Source organism: Neomonachus schauinslandi, chromosome 7 (genome assembly GCF_002201575.2).
Source record: "Neomonachus schauinslandi chromosome 7, ASM220157v2, whole genome shotgun sequence".
Classification (NCBI taxonomy): Eukaryota; Metazoa; Chordata; class Mammalia; order Carnivora; family Phocidae; genus Neomonachus; species Neomonachus schauinslandi.
The window spans coordinates 93117760-93134091 of NC_058409.1; the positions used below are offsets into that span (position 1 = coordinate 93117760).

The 16332-nt window shown below is 44.7% G+C and overlaps 1 protein-coding gene across 2 annotated transcripts in view; it reads left to right on the forward strand.

Moving 5' to 3' along the window:
- Positions 1 to 16332, forward strand: part of SLIT3 (slit guidance ligand 3) — a 592885-nt gene that overhangs the window by 434994 nt on the left and 141559 nt on the right. For both annotated transcript variants that reach the window (XM_021695640.2, XM_044917114.1), the window contains exon 6: positions 3289 to 3360. In XM_021695640.2, coding sequence (XP_021551315.2) covers positions 3289 to 3360 — 72 coding nt within the window. The remainder of the gene's footprint in view (positions 1 to 3288; positions 3361 to 16332) is intronic.

Below are 16332 nucleotides of genomic sequence, written 5' to 3' on the forward strand. Positions count from 1 at the left end.
TCAGGCATTCTAAGACTGCTGAGTTCTTTGTGCTCCCATATCCAGAGTTCCTTTTGCACATACATGCCTCCTGAGTAATGGAGTGTGGAGTGAGCAATGGGCTTTTTGATTTGTTTTTGAGAGGGTCTTTGAAAGAGTCCTTTCAAAGCTGCAAAATGGATCTTTGACTCGAGAGCTTAGAACACAGTTCAGCGGCCTCCATCAACCCCCAGAAGCAAACTGCTAAGTCAAAGGCTTTGGCCTTAGCTCCAGAAGGTTCTCTGTGTATTTAGTAGTGCTCCACTCCTAACACCTGCAAAGGAATGCTGGGCTGGCATGTATTTTGCATCCCCCACCCCGTGCTTGGGGACTAACTTTTGTGTATCTGAGATGTAATTTTGAAAGAAAAAGAAACCTGTCTGAGGCAAGTATGTATTTACTTTGCTTTAGGGGCCTGGCTTATTTGCATGAAATATCAGGATAGATTGCAGACAATTAATGACCTTTTACGAACACTCTGATGCTCAGTGCCATGAAGATATTAATAGCGGGGCAGTGAAGTAATTCTCAGGTTTTCATTTGCTTGACACGATCCTCCTAGGCCTTGTACCCCCCGAAGACTTCCCTGATGAACAATGCGTATGGGAAATGACTGACGACAAAGGCTGGGGTACTGTTTATCTGTGGGTAGAGTAAAAGGAGACAATCCTGGTTATAATAAATGTATAGCACACTTCTGCATAAATATTTGAAATTTTGATACATTTCATATATTCTAAAAGAGTCTATAAAAATACACCCACAGAGATGCTTCTATTACATCTCAGTGTTCCCCATTACTAATAAACAACTAGGTGTCAGCTTGTGCCGCCCAGTGAGCCTGTTTAAACATCACAGAACTGATCACGTAGGAGACCTCCCTGCTTTTAGCCTTATAGTGACCACGTCCCTCCCTAAGACTCTGTCCCACCGCTCCAGTATCCCCAGGCAGGACTCCTATGGAACGTTGAACAGTGGACTTGGTTTTTCATCTTTTGCACATCTCCTTTCCCCCGCCCTTTTAATCTCTTCTGCCACTTCATTCTTTCCCTTCTTTCCGTGAATTTCTCTTCTCGCCTGCAAATTGCATTCTTTCCATATAACATTCTGTACATTTAGAGTGTCCTGTTTGGTTTCTCGTGCTCGAAAAGAAGAGGAACAGAAAGCATCTCACAAATTCCAGCAAATAAATAATATTCTAATAGCAAGGACTTCGCTGAAATGTCTGCCCAAAAGCAGATGCACCACAAACTGCCATCGCTACACACTACCCCTCGTCTCAGTCTGATGATTTAGATACTTTTCTACTTAGGTGGATAAGGCCATTTTTGCTGAATTCAGCATATTTATTGAACAATTTCTTGGAGCCAAAAGCCAACTCCACTGCATTTCTGCTTGGTAAGGTTTGGTGGCCTTGGTGTGGGGCAGGGGTTGTTGATTCATCAACCCTTAAACTGATAATAAATCTAGAAACTGGGCAGCAGGACTAGACTGCCTTAATAGAACCTTTGCGGGGAATCAGCGGCCCCAGTACTTACAGGAAATCTTGGGAAAGGACGTTCAGCAAACTCATGTTAAGAAAGACTCCGGAAGTATTCCGGGTAGCGAGAACACTGAGATTTCACCGGAGTGGGCATCAGCAAGAACTTTGAACGCTAGATGTAGAAGTTGTCGACCTAAAGAGTGCTTCTGCTTCTTGAGATACCCATTGGCCACTTATTTTTAAACCCTAAATGTCTAAATCTTGTATCAGGAGCATTTATTGAGTGATTCAGCTCCCCGTAATATCGTGGCAGAGCCCATCGGTTGTGACACATCAGTCTAATTGTACGTGTCTCACTCATCTGCGTTTACAGAAATCTTATATCTATCTGGTTTCTCGATGATAATAGTATTTTAATTTTAATTCCGCCTTCCTGCAGCAGAATATAAAACCCTCCGTGAGGGTTACTGAACATATCATCGACACATCTTTTGCACAGAGTTGTTGGGATAGATTAGTACAAGTCACATGAAAATTCCAGCATCAGAAAATCCCTTCACCTGAGAGGGGCTGATTTTTTTCTGAGACAAAAGAAAAAACAAAAAAGTAGATAAGGGAGTTTTTCAGTACAGCCATACTTCTTTCGGCCATTTGCCCCAAAGACCGTGGTGTATTCTGCACACAAAATACAATAGACAATCTGGTGCTAATAAACATTTTCTGTATACCATCTTTTATTTTAGAAATCAAATGACTGATATATAATGTGAGATTTGAGTTGCAGTATGGTCATGACTTACACATCAGACCTATTTTGATTTAGGGATAATGGTATATATTTATTATCCTTCAACTAAAATACCTCAATCTCCAACTAGAATGTATATTAGTCAAGGCATCCTTTTAAAAGACATTATTTTCATGCTCATAAGATGGAAAGGGAAATAAAAAAGGAGTCCTGAAATAGGTGCATTTAATTCTCCCCAATTTAAATTTAAGTGGTACATCTTTAAGGCAATAACAATATTCCTTTTCTTCCCCCATCAGGAATGCTTCCATCAATGGATTTCTTTAATGTTGATGGTGGTTGGTGCAGTTTGAGGGGCTCTGTAGTTAGTCAGAAAATGCTTCGATAGAATGACCTACCAGATGGGCCCCATAACAAAGCACGGAGGCATCAAACCACCACAGACATTTGGTGCTTAGAATAATAAAAAGACTATAAAATTAGATTAGTTGAGTCTAATTTGGAATTGGTATATTCCCCATGCACCCTCGCTGCTCTTGGGCAGATAAAGCCTTGAGATTTAGCACTGTGTCAGAGCAGAAGACTGCAACTTCCAGTAAAGGGAGACAAGGGAGAGGGAGAGAGGGAAAAAAGCATTCTGGGAGGTCGCGGAGGGCAGAGCAGTGACCTCCAATGATTTACAGGCCTTTAGCTTAATGAAATTGTTTCAGTGACATGACGGTAAGAGCTCGTAATGGATTGGATGCCCTAATGTAATGAAATTACTCCCTTCTGCCTAAAAAAAAAAAAAAAAAAAAAAAATGCGCAATTAATATTTACTGAGACCTGACAGCCTTTGGTGCGCTCGTCTGTGTAGCTCTCCCAGACAGAGAGCAGGGACGGAGCAGCGTGGCAGACTGGCTGGCTCTGCGCGAGCTCCTGGCGGGGACGAGCAGAGCCTGCCAGGGGTGGAGGGACAGGCGCTCGGGTGGCCTGGGCCGCCCGGCTCCTCGGCGCTGCCCCCGCTCAGCCTTCATGCCCTCCCCTTGCTTTTCCACAGGCAACTGGACAACAACCACATCAGCTGCATTGAAGATGGAGCCTTCCGAGCGCTGCGCGATTTGGAGATCCTGTGAGTTGATTTTGCGACCGCTGCCTTGTGTGCATGTGTGTGTGTGTCCCTGTGAGGAGGAGAGAAAGGGGAGTGTGTGTGCATGGGGGTCCGTGTGGATTGCATTTCTGTGTCTTCTGCTGCAGTGCTATTAAAATTGGGAACCGGGAGATCCCTCTGGCTCACCTTGGCCAAAGTGTTTGCAGGCAGCAAAGTGTGATTTCTCACCTCCCACAAACTGGGGTTCCTGCTAATTAAGTCTCAATTGAGTCCTTTCTCCCCCGGTGCTCCCGTGGTATTTGTTGCTGGGTGGAACAGATGGGCTGGAATAGCCCCCCAGCGCCAGGCAGAGCGTTCAGGGAGAGTCTGTTTGAGTGTGGGCATGGGAAGAGACAGGTTACAGGTCTGGGAGATGAGAGAGGGGATAGCACCAAGGGGTCAGTTGATATCACGCAGAATCACAAAGGGACCTGGCACAGGGCGGGGGTGGGGGGGCTGCGCTGCCAAACAGCCTGGTAAAGTCTAGTCATTGCCATTGCTCCTGGGATGTCGCCTTGGGTTTAAATGCAAACTTTAAGCAGGAACCTTAAAGTGGCAGGGTGGGAGAAAGATGAGAGGAGGTGGAATCCCACCCCTTATACCTTGTGGATCTGCTTTTCTGTGTTCTGGATTTTTCCCATGGGTCTAACCTGATTTCCAGTTTTCCAGGTGTGGGTTGGGGGCTGGAATTCAGCTAGGAATCATCTTGGGGTCATTCAAACTAAAGTAGAATTGTGTAAGAAAACATTTCGATTGAATGTCACCCAAAGCGACACTTCCAGCTGTCCCTGATTTGTGAAACCTAGAAAGGAAAGCAATAAAGCCTAGTAGAACTTGTGTCAGGAGATGTGTGGTTCAGTCCCGACTCAGCCCCTAATTGGCTGTGTGACCTTGGGCAAGTCCCTTCCGCACTGAGAGTCTCAGTTTTCCCATTTGGAAAAGGAAGGGTTTGTTGCTATACCTTGGGGCTGGCTTCCCCTTTCCAAATTCTGTAATTGCTTGGTTCTAAAAATAATTCTGATGGTACAGTTCTATCCAGTGAATGATAGGGTAGAATTTGTTGAGCATACCCCTGAAAATAAAAAAAAAATTAAAAAAATTAAAAAAAAAAAAACTACCTAGTCACCAGGTTACATACCTCTGACTTCCAAAGGAATGAATAAATGTCACAGAAATGAATGAATGAATATATAAAAATGTCCCTTTCTACATGAAGGAAGGTCCTCCTCCCACCTTCCTTTTCACCTGGCCTTGCAGCCAGTGGACACGGCTTGGAGAAAGCCTCTCCACGTTGTATGAGAGGAAGGTGATTCCAAGAGGAATCACGGGAAATAAAAGGGGATGCTGATGCTGCAAGGTGCCAGAAATCTGATGAAAGCCGCGAATTCCCGGGACAGAAGCGGCAGGACCCACAGCCAGGGAGGTCAGGTTGTCAATCCTAAGATGGATGGTGGCTCCTCACCCAAACTCTGACCCCAGAACCGTCAACAAATGCACGTCTGCTAGGGAGAGGATACCAGCCCAATTTAGTGACCTAGGACTTCCCTGATCAGGAGACTGGGGCTGAGAAGGGTAGGTGCAATTTTCCCAGCCTGCAAAAAAGCCTTTCTGGAGAAGGGCTGCTGGGAGTATGTCACCCTTTTCTTTAGGAGGATGAGAAAATTCCTTGGGAAGAGACCAGGAAATGGAAATCACCAGCTGCCACAAAAGAGCTGTGACAACTAGACAGCCCGCACGTTAGCTCTCTGTACTGGGAGTGGTGGTGCCTCGCCTCACCAGGAAGGCTGTCTGAGGGAGGGGATGGGGCCGTACAGTCAGACACACCTGGGCACAGTGGGACTTGGGCCAAGCAATGCAACCTCTCTGAGTCTGTTCCCTCAACTTTAAGAAGAGCTGGCTTCTGTCCCTTCCATTCCCCTCACTTTCTCCCCATCATGCCCTCATCCCCATCAAACCCCTGTTTGGGACAGAACTGGACTGCTCTTCTCTACCCCAGTGTTTGCTAATTTTAAAATGTTGGTATGTTATATAGCATGTTGGTACACCAAGTTTCTCAAACTTGAATTTTAAAAGCCTATGGTGGCGGGTGGGGGGAGAAAGTAGTTCTCATTCCCTATTATTACAAAGAGACCACAGGATCTGATTAGTTTATCTTCTCAATTCCAAACAAAGCCAGATCAATAGCTTTGTTTTAAAGACACTCTCATTTGGCTTCACATGGCTAAGTACTTAAAATTAATCATAATCATTTATTCCATGGGTTTTTAATTTCCAGCAGAGGCACACGGCTTTGGAACCATCTATCTTAATGGTGAGCCATTCTGAAATTGGCTGGAGCTGACATCTCCATTTAAAGAATCTCCCCTCCCCACCCCCAGACCTTCCAAATCTCATCTGCACATTGACATTTTATCACAATTCTCTGTAATCACAACTTAGGCACCGTAAAGAATCTTGACAATGAAATAATAAATAGGAACTAAGTGAAGACATTATATATTAACTTAGTAAGTTCCTGAGAGAGAGAGGTTCAAAACACACTATCCCCAGAAAGGTCGTCTTTAAGTAACTAAAGCTTTAAAAGTCTGCAAATTAAGAAGACAAAATAGAGTATTACAGGTGTGTTTTCTCTCTGACATTAGGCAGATGAGATAAAAAACAAGGAAAGACTCACGATTACCCCCATGGAAAGCTCTCTCAAAATTAACTTAAGGAAAGTTTGTGGGTGTCAACTACTAGTGGAAATATTTCACATGGGAGCCCCCCGTTGTTCCATTTTTTTCTGTGGCTGAAACTGCTGTAAAACTTCTTCCCATCCAGGCTGAGGTTGGTCCCACAGGACACACAATGGGAATTGAGGACGGGAGCCTTCGAGAACCAGGAAGGGGTAAAGCGGTAAAGAGAGAGGAATGGGTACCGGGCTGGAAAAGGCTATGACATCTGCTCACTTCATCCTCATTTTTGGCTCCTGCCCAGTGGGGGATGTCTAGCACAGAATATGGTAAACAAAGGAAAAGAGCCACCACCCTCCTCCCCTTCCCAGGTAACCAGAAAAGGGACTAAGAGAAAAAGCATAGTGCGGGTGAAACTTCGCAAGGCCCCGGTGCCACCATAGGGGAAGAATCATGGCGCAGAGGATACAGCCTTTGTAGCCTCCGTTGTTCAGTTACCCGTGCCTGACAGTGGATGTGGTGCTCCTACATACCTTCTCCCTCTGCATCCTCACAGCCCTCCTTCTGCACAAGACCTATCTGAAAGAAGGCAAGTAGCTGCTTAACTAGTAAGCAGCAGAGCCTATGTGATTAACTGTTCTACCAAGCAGCTTTCCCGATCTGTAATTGCCAAGGCTCTCGTGGCGTTGGTTCCCTGGAAGCGTGGCCAACAGGTGCCACAGAGTGGTATGAACCGGCCTCCGAGAGCTGGGCTAGGCCAGCGGTGATTCACAGTCCCGCCCAGGATCACGTTGGAGCCTCCCACATGCTTCTGAAATTGTCATTTCCTTTACCCAGTTAGTGGGTCCCCACAAAGTTGAAGGTAAATCAGACTTGCCAGGGAAAGAAAATAGTCCTGCATTTTCAATGAGTTACATTCTTAGTCCCAGAGACGATTTATTCTCGCTTCTGGACATCACCAGTTGACTTTGTCACTCAGTGGTTTGGGGGCTCCATTCTTCAGACCTTCCCACGATCTAGCCCCAGCTTTCTGTATGGCCTTAAGGTTCTTAACTGAGAGTTGCTATGACTCAGACAGCCTTCTGTTGCCCAAATCACTGGCCTTTCATTTCCACCTGTTCTATACATTTGGTGATTCACATACTCAGTTTCCTCCAAGTTGGGTTTATACTGCAGTTGAATATGCCAAGACTGCAATTCTGACCCTATGTGGTCAGGAATCATTCGTCATGGTGTTCTGAGCTGGTTTCCTGGCCAGTGAGGTTGAGGACAGCCAGGCATTTTGCCAGTTATACCAGGCACCTCCCTGCCCAACGTGCTGTCCTGGGTCAGAAATATGTTTAATGAAAAAAAAATTAAGAGTGTGGACAAATGAAACAAAAATGAGAAAACCTAGCTAATAAAATAATTTTTTTCCAATAGTACTGTGGGAGAGGAAAAAAGATTTTCAGACACTGTCTCCTGACAACATGTAGCAAATCAGAAGTTCAGTAGATAATGCTGCCAAAAATGCCAAACGAAAGATGTCAGGAGCATAGCCTGAAAATGCTCACATATCCCAGTGAGGAGCCTGCCCTTGATAAATCACTGGTACCAGCTAAATTGCATGCAGGTCCAACACATCTGCAGATAACCAGCGTGTGTTGTTTTGAAGGTCTACCTCCATTTATGTCACTTGCCAATTTTGGAAATTCAGTGACATTATTATAGGCTGGGCCTGTAAGGACCTTAGTTTCTGGGATGACCTCTTTGAGAGAAGGCACAGAGAGATTGAGAACAGGTAAGAGTGAAGCCCAGGCCAAATAACATTTTGCACCCGGTACCCCATGTCCCTCACCCTCATCCAGGCTCTGGCTAAGAGATTTGCCAAGGGAAACAGCAAGTTGGTGGCAGCAAGGGGACTAGAAGCTGGGTCTGTGGACCCCTGATCCCATGTTCTTTGCCCACATCGGATACCTTCATGCAACTAGGCTATCCAGGAAAAAAAAAAAAAAAAAACCTTTGTAGGACTGGGGATCCCAAGCACAGTTGTCCTTTCAAAGCCATTATTAGGTGTTTCATTTAGGAGATTTGAGGAGGAGGGCAAACTTGAGCACATGACAGAATCAAGGAATGATCCTGCTTTCTGCTCTTTTGAAACCAGACATTGGAAACTAGACAGACCACAGACTATGTTGCACCCACAGATGAGTTTTTTTCAATCCTGTCGAGTATTTTTTTTTTAATTTTATTTATTTATTTGAGAGAGAGAGAATGAGAGACAGAGAGCATGAGAGGGAGGAGGGTCAGAGGGAGAAGCAGACTCCCTGCCGAGCAGGGAGCCCGATGCGGGACTCGATCCCGGGACTCCAGGATCATGACCTGAGCCGAAGGCAGTCGCTTAACTAACTGAGCCACCCAGGCGCCCTCAATCCTGTCGAGTATTTTTTAATTGAAATTAGAATCTCATATTTTAAAATTATAAAATTTTTCTTAAAAGTACAGATGGCCAGCTTTGGGTTTCTGATACACCTGAAGCAATGGCAATCCTGGGCTGCATTTCTGCTTTGTGACAGTCAGTTGTGGCTAAAGAGCACATTCCCTCCTCAGAAGGGATGAGTAGACTCTACTTTGCCACCGACCTCCATTCATTTCAGCTACCTGCCAGCCCAGGTGGCCCCCACTGTCATCCATCCATGAAGCAAGGAAACACTGTGTGCCAGCATGGTGCCCGGTGCCAGAGACAGTAAAGCTTTAGAAGAGCAGGTTCTCTGGTGGATCAAACTCTAGGGGCCAGAGCTTACCAGAATTGTTGAATGAACATGTATAAGCAGAACCAAGTGACGTGGAGTCCAAGACTCCCAAGCTGAGCGAGGACACCACAGAAGCAAGCAGGAATCTCTTGTGCCCCATCTTCTGGAAAGTTCTCCCCAAGAGTTGAACTAGCCTTCAAATTCCCTTTTGATTTTAAAGCACTTGTCATTGGGTCTATGCAATTGATGAGAAATGAGATAAACACCCCCCACCCAGTTTCATGTTCCCTGGACCCCTTCATCATCCCATGTACTGAGCTCCTTCTTAGCTCACATTTAGAGAACAGCGATTCAAGAGTTAAAGCAGTGGTGGGTGGGAATTGACCAGACTTTTAGGGTAGATATTCAGCCGCATCCAGGCAGGTACAACATGGCCTGACCCCAAGCCCCACTAGACACAGAAAAATGGAGAAGAAAGTCCTTTGCTGGTGTAAGAAGAAGGCAGTGACAGGAAATTAACAATAGTCCTGACACCCAGATCAGGGTGTGCTCACTCCTCTAGCATGGGGTTGTTGTCCTGGCTGAAGGGTGCTGGGATTTGGGTGTAAGGACTTTCATAGACCTTGTCGGCCCGGTACAGAAAACCCAGAGCTTTATACAAATGGAAGTCTATCCTCCACTTCAACTGAGCTTCCTCTGAATGTGGAACTAGATACAAATAGTAATTAACAATATATAATACAATGATATTATAACAATTACTAGTATAGTCACTATAGATATTATAATTACTGTTACAACCTCCATTTCTTAGTGTCTGCTATCTTCCAGGGACTATGACAAGATACTAGAATCCAGCATTTTATGTAAATCCTCACCACAACCTTACAAAGTAGAACCTCTTAATCTCATTTTTCTAATGAGGAAACTGAGACTCAGAGAAGCTAATGACTTGCCCAAAGTGCCCCTGGCAAGTCCCTGGGCCTGCCCTTCAAGTAGCAAATCCAGCTCTGCCTGGTATTTGAGCCCCTGCCCTTCATCGCTATGCTACAAAAAATTAAAATTAAAATTAAAAAATGCATTCTGGAGCGTACATACCAAAGAAACAATTATATGCGTTAATAAGATTATGGGCTGTTATAAATGCCCACAATGATTCAGGAATGATAGTTTTTCATATTTGAAAAGTTGACCCACAGGGCGCTCAGCTCTAAACCTATGACCTCAGCTTAATCAGCATTACATCCAATTCCACAGAACCACCCCAAACCTGGAGGTATAAGGCCAAGGTTGACCTTGGGGATGTTAGAGTCAGTATTTTAAATACTGAATAATGTAGTATTTTACTGAAACAGCGCATTTCTCACATTACCTTTGTTTTTTTTATTCCTCCAGCTAAATGGCAATATATTTTTTTTAATTATCTATGAACAAAATTAGAGCCATAGTGAAAAGTGGTGTTTTCTAACAGACAAGGCTCATTTTCATTTATTTACAAGGTGTTTCACCTGAGTTTCTCTGGGAGCTGAAAACATTTGTTTCAACAGAATTTGGAATCAGGGTATTTAGTCACGACATAGCTTTGAATATAGAACTGTCACTGCCTAATGAAAGTCTTAAAATATTTCCAGAATATGATTTTTTTTTTTTTTGGTACTGTGCTACAAATTGTGATTTGTTCAGGCAATCAGAATTAAAACTGCACTTTGTGGAAGGCACTAGTAACTTCCATTCAGCCCCTAGGATCCTAGGAAAGGATCTAGGTTTTCTATAAATGCTCACATGGGCCACACAACACACGCCCCTCCTTCATAGTCACCCAGGCTCAAGGCTCAATCATAGCCATGTTCTTAAAATGGCTAGCTTGGTTTTGAGAACATCAGCTTAAGGAAAAAGTGAAATTTCCTTTGAAATAAAGGATAATTTTTTTCCATTTAAATAAGCAGTACCTTAACAGTTCAAGTAGCTAGAATTGGGGTGGGGGAGAGTATTCCAATGGTTTCCATTTGATTGTACTTTCCTGTTAACTAAAGTTCTGTTTAGTCTCTGAATTGAAAATGCATTAGTGTACATTCCTGGGTTAAGGGGATATGGTGAAGATCGTGGAACTGTTCTTGAGCACAGAGGATCTGTGAATCGGTAGGACTCCCATTATCAACTTCTCCTGTGAGCAGCACTTAGGTGGACTCAGGTAATGGAAGTCTTACTGTTCAAAGGGGCCATGGACTCCAGCCACCAGGTCTCTGGGGTGAAATTCTGGCTGGACAAACTAGGTTTGCTTTGTCCCACCTGAAACAAACTAGAAAAATAACTGAATCTTTGAAAAACAGATTCCAGAGAGTTTCCTCTTGGGGGCAAGATGAGGAGGCCAGTGGGGAAATACCACAGAGTTACCAAATGCACACAGCGGTCAGTTCACTCCCAAAATGGAGCTTCTACACCGATTTGCAAATGCACTCCTGTGCCGATGGTCAGCCTCTATCTTTTCTCTGTCTTCCAGCAGCCAGCAATGGCTTCAGTGACCAGTGTGTGAGCACATTCAGGGAGTATCTTGCTCTCGTTCAGCTCTCATCTCATGGCTCTCAAGGGTCTCCAGGCCAGGGAGCCGTGACTCCTTGAAGAGTGGAACCTGCCCCTTGCTCAACCTCCACTTCCATCCAGGATGCAGAATATTGGCTGGCTCAGCTCACCTGTGGCCAAGAGTCCATTACTCTGCAGAAATTTGTCCTGAAAGTCAAGGTCCTCGGAACTCAAGCAGGAAATTGACCCCTTCTTGCTAGTTGGCTCTCCGGAGGGGAGGATGGCATGGGGAAGACATGGAGATGCAGTGCTGGGGAGAATCAGAGCATCATCTCTACCTTTCTCAGCTTCCATTTCCTATCTGTGAAGGTGCTTAGAAGCAAGGGATGGTGAGGAGGAAGGATGGAGGGAATCTGATTCTGTTTCTCCAACGTCATATTTGGACTCATAGAAGCTCTAGAGTGCCCATTCCCACTTGACTTATAACTAAATCAGAGGACCCCAACTATTGGCCCATAGTTAATTGAAAACTTCAGATACGGAGTTTGATTTTTTTTAATTGGTTTAGGCTTTACAGTGTTTAAAAAAAATTAGAATTAGTTGCCAATGTTTAAAACTCAGGTAATGTTATTTAAAAGTATATAATTTCAATTTCCCCGGAATATCTGGAAGCTGTGGCAATCCTGGGCACGCGTGTGGCTCTGATTGTCTAGAGCGGTGCTGTCTCATCGGACTTTGTGTGATGCAGGAAATGCTTCTCATCTGTGCTGTCCAATATGATAGGCACTAACCACAATGTGACTCTTGAGCACTTGAAGTGTGGCTCATACAACTGAGGAACTGAACTTCTATTTAATTTTAATTGATCTAAATTGAAATCACCACCTTTAGCTAGTGGCTACCTTATTGGACATCGCAGGCTTAGAGCTGAGTGGCGAGTACCCCATTTGGACAGAAATGGCCCTCTGCAAATCTCCACAGCTCCCTCCAGGCCTGTTTTCCTGCTTGCTTTGTTCCAAACCACTGGGGCCGGTTCACGTTCACTAAGAGGCACATTTAAACAGTGTATCTTCTGAAGTTAAATACTTTGAGGTATCTGCCACTCCCGTCACCCTCCACTCTGCCCTTTCTTTTTCTGAATTTAACCATTTGGATCTTGTACCTGCAAAAGACCCATTTTTATTAAAACCCAGGAGTATGATTATTAAAACTGTCTCCCACCCACGTGAAACCCTGTCTCTGCGAGAATTAGTTTCCTGATCCCAATTATTCACTTCTTTCAGCCTTGCAAATCACTTCCACAAAGTCAACTGGGTAGGAAAATCGCTCCCATGTCTGGACCCGTCCCTTCTCCATATATAAGCTAGAGATGCGACAGCTGGTTAGGGAAGCAAGCCCATTAACCCCACAGAAGCTGAAGCTTTATTTTCATAAAGAGAAAAACAAAATGAGCTGACCCTGCAAAACTTTTCAAATGCTGTGGGGGTTAGTTGTGATTTTCAGAGTCTGGTCAGATGTCCTGTCTTTATACAAATCTAGACATCCACCAGCCCTTCCACTGCTGTCTGGAAAACGATTCCCGTTCCAGAATTGCCGTTTTAGAGCCAGCACCAGCCCAGTGTGAATTGGAGAGTGGAACTGTAGCCTGGAAAGACCCTGGAGGTCAACTAGTCCCACTACTTTGTTTTAAAAGAAAGGAATTCCCCCAGAAGGTTGAGTGACTCACACACAGCCATAGAAAAATTTCACAGAAGAACCAAGCCAAAAAACAGGTCCATTGACTCTTTATCCAGTGCTCTGTATTGCCGTCTGCCTTTCCCCTGTATTAGCAGAAGGGGAACAAAGAATAGTGAAGACAGCCTCTATGCCCTGCCCATCCCATCATCTCTTAATCTCTAGCATTTTTCCAGAGAGAACAGCATATGTTCAGTATGGGGACCAACACCCTCCCTTTCCAGGGCCTTCTAGTCCTGCAGCCACTGCTTGGGAGATGACCACTCAGTAGCCAACAGGTTACTGTCTGTTAGGAAGGCAATCTGGGAAGAGATTGAATTCTACATCATGGATCCTGGCTACCAGTGGTGACCAGAGGCCAGACAAGGAAGCACCCTGCCTCTCTTTGAGCCCAAGCAGCCCAAGTAAACTGTGTCTAGCTCCCTGAGAGAGCCCCTCCCTTGCAAAGATCAGAGGGTAGACCCGGACCTTGTCAGCATCTCAGCCCAGAAACAGAGCCTCATGCACCCTGTGGCTTAGTTCCGAACCGTACATAAGAAATAACTTACAGGTTTAGCCACAGAACTGATTCACAGTGTGTGGAAAGCTGAGAAGAGCACGCCTACCTGGTGGCACCCAGCCTTACCCTTATAAACAGAAACTTTCTCAAAATTCTTTGTCTCCAGGTAATGATGGTTGGGGAGGGCTGGGGGGAGAACTTGAATACTTTTCTATCATTTAAGATAGTTCATTTGAAGAGTAGATTCCTGGTGGCTGCCCTCCCGGAGATGTGGTATAGAAGGAAGGTGTCAACCACATTTCACCATTAACATACTTGGATTTTACACACACACACACACACACATCAATTTATATATATATACATATCTCAAAGTGTGTTATATATGTGATATGTGTTGAATATACATATATGATATATGTATGATACATATGTGATATAGATGATTCAAACTGTTAAATTGATCTTTTTGGTTCAGAGACTAAAAACTGGCATCTGCAAAGCCAAATCCAAGTTATTTTTCATTTGTAACTTTTGTTCCTTAAGATGATTTAATCACCAATATTAAAAAACCAGGAGACTTCACATAAAAATTCTAGATGTCTGGCTTTCTCTTAAAAAAAAAGAAAAGGAACAGCCAGCAGCAGGTGCGCCCACATTCCAGGATAGCAACAAGCCTTTGAAACGAGAAGTGACGATCCCGGGTGGCAGAGCTGGGTTTACTGTGGACCCCACGCAACCCACTTGCTCAGATGTAAAACCTGGCTCCTGCAGGCAGCTGAGTTTGTACTCCTGGATCAGCCCAGGCAGCTGTTCAGAGTGGAAATTTATTTTTATGAAAAGATGCCAAAAGCATGACCCTTCACATTTTGAAACTCATCCATCCATGCAGTAAATATTTATTGAGTTGTTCTATGTGCCAAACACTGGGCAAGACCCTGCCTATACCACAGGGAGCAAAACTGGCGTGTCCTCTGTTCTCTCATAGTGTACACGTTAGTGGGCATTGAAAAACTTCTCCCTTCTTCCTCTTTTACGGGCTGAAATGCAGCTGAGGGGGAAATCGTCCATTGCCCCCCACCTCCCTACCCCCCCCACCACCGCCTTGACTGCACACTCACCTGTTCGGTTATGTAAGTTGGAGGTCATTCTTCCATCCTCAGCCCACTGCAGAATCTTGGCACACTGGCAACTTCCTGATTTCTAAATAATGTAGTAGACAAGATTGATGGTCCAGTTTCCCAGCCTATGGATGACGAAACAGAATCGGGAGAGGCCACTCATTCATGTTGTCGTTGAAGGTACATTTTACAATTAAAATGGTCATTGGGAGGCAGTTGAATCATTCTAAATCACCACCAGGCAGTGTCTGTGACCATCTCAAAAAATGAGTAAGGAGTTCTTCAGAATCAAGGGACCTAAAACACTGGAGCCTCAGGAATACCTCCACTACCGGGCATCTGACTGAGCAATGGCAGGATTTGAAGTTTCATCTTTCTCTTTTGATCTTCCGCTTTTTACATTTATTTTGGAGTCATCTTTTTTTTTTTTTTTCCCATTTTAACACCGAGGCTCTGCTGGGTAGAAGGAGATGAGTTTCTGCCTGTCACAATATGAATATATAATGAAGGGAGAACCAAAGACGAGCCCTTTTGTTAAGGAATCGATATCATCAAAGACTCAAATTAGCAGCTGATTGTTTTTATTTATTTCTGTAGGTTTTACATGACACCTGGAGACCATTTAAAATGTTACTTGGCGGTGAGAGCTCTGTGTTTAAAAATAACGCTCACCCGGTGCCAAATCACTTTAGAGTCGGGTACAAATATTGAGACAAAAACCCCAGCTGTTATTGCTTTGGCTGCTAATTTGAGGTGTCAAATGAGAGCTCGCTTGCTATACGTCAGTGAATAAGGCCCCTTGTGAGATCATTATGTTTTCTAACAGTTGAGAGTAATGGACTAATCAGTGCAGCATCAGTTGGTTTCATTATATGCCCACACAATGGTTATGAGCTTTAATTTAAACGGTCCGCAGGGAGATCAAGGAAATCAGTAATAGGCGGCACCCAGGATAGTCCCAGAGAGGAGGTAATGTGCGAGAGGTGGCTTCCCACCATCCTTTCTCCTCTCTCCCTTTGTCCCTCTCATTCCTCCTGCCCCATTGCCCTCAGAGACTCACTACCTGCTCCAAACAGCCCAAAGATGAGCTTTGCTTAAGAAGCAGATCTGTACCCTTGGTTCCAACCAACTGATCCAACGTGGTTTCTGGCAACACTTAGCCGCCGTTAGCCAAACCTTGTCCTCAGAAGGCTCTAAGACCGAATTGCCCGCTCTCCTGTGTAGCCTCTCCCACCGCCCTCGTGCTCCGTGCTGAGCTCTGTGTTCTGCAGACAAGAGGAGGGTCAGGTCATGCTGCTGCTTTTGAGCAGCCTTGGCAGTGAGGCAAACACCATAGTCCCCGCCACATGGAAGTCCGTGAGGGCTGAGAGCCCCACTGGCCTCTAGGACTCGTCTCGGCCTTGGAAAAGACATGGAAACGGGACAGCCAGCATCTGTCAGACAGTCCTGTAAGAGGCAGTTTTGTGGAATGGCAAAAAATACAGGCCCTGGTATCCCACTTCCCTATATTTGAAGACTGTCTCTGCAACTTTACAGCTGTGATCAGAGCAGATGTTTCGAGGCTCCAAAATGGAAAGGTCTACCTCAGGATTGTTGGGAGAATTAAATGAGATAATGTGTGAGAAGTGCTCAGCCCGGTGCCAGCACATAGCGAATACTTAATAATTAGTATCAGT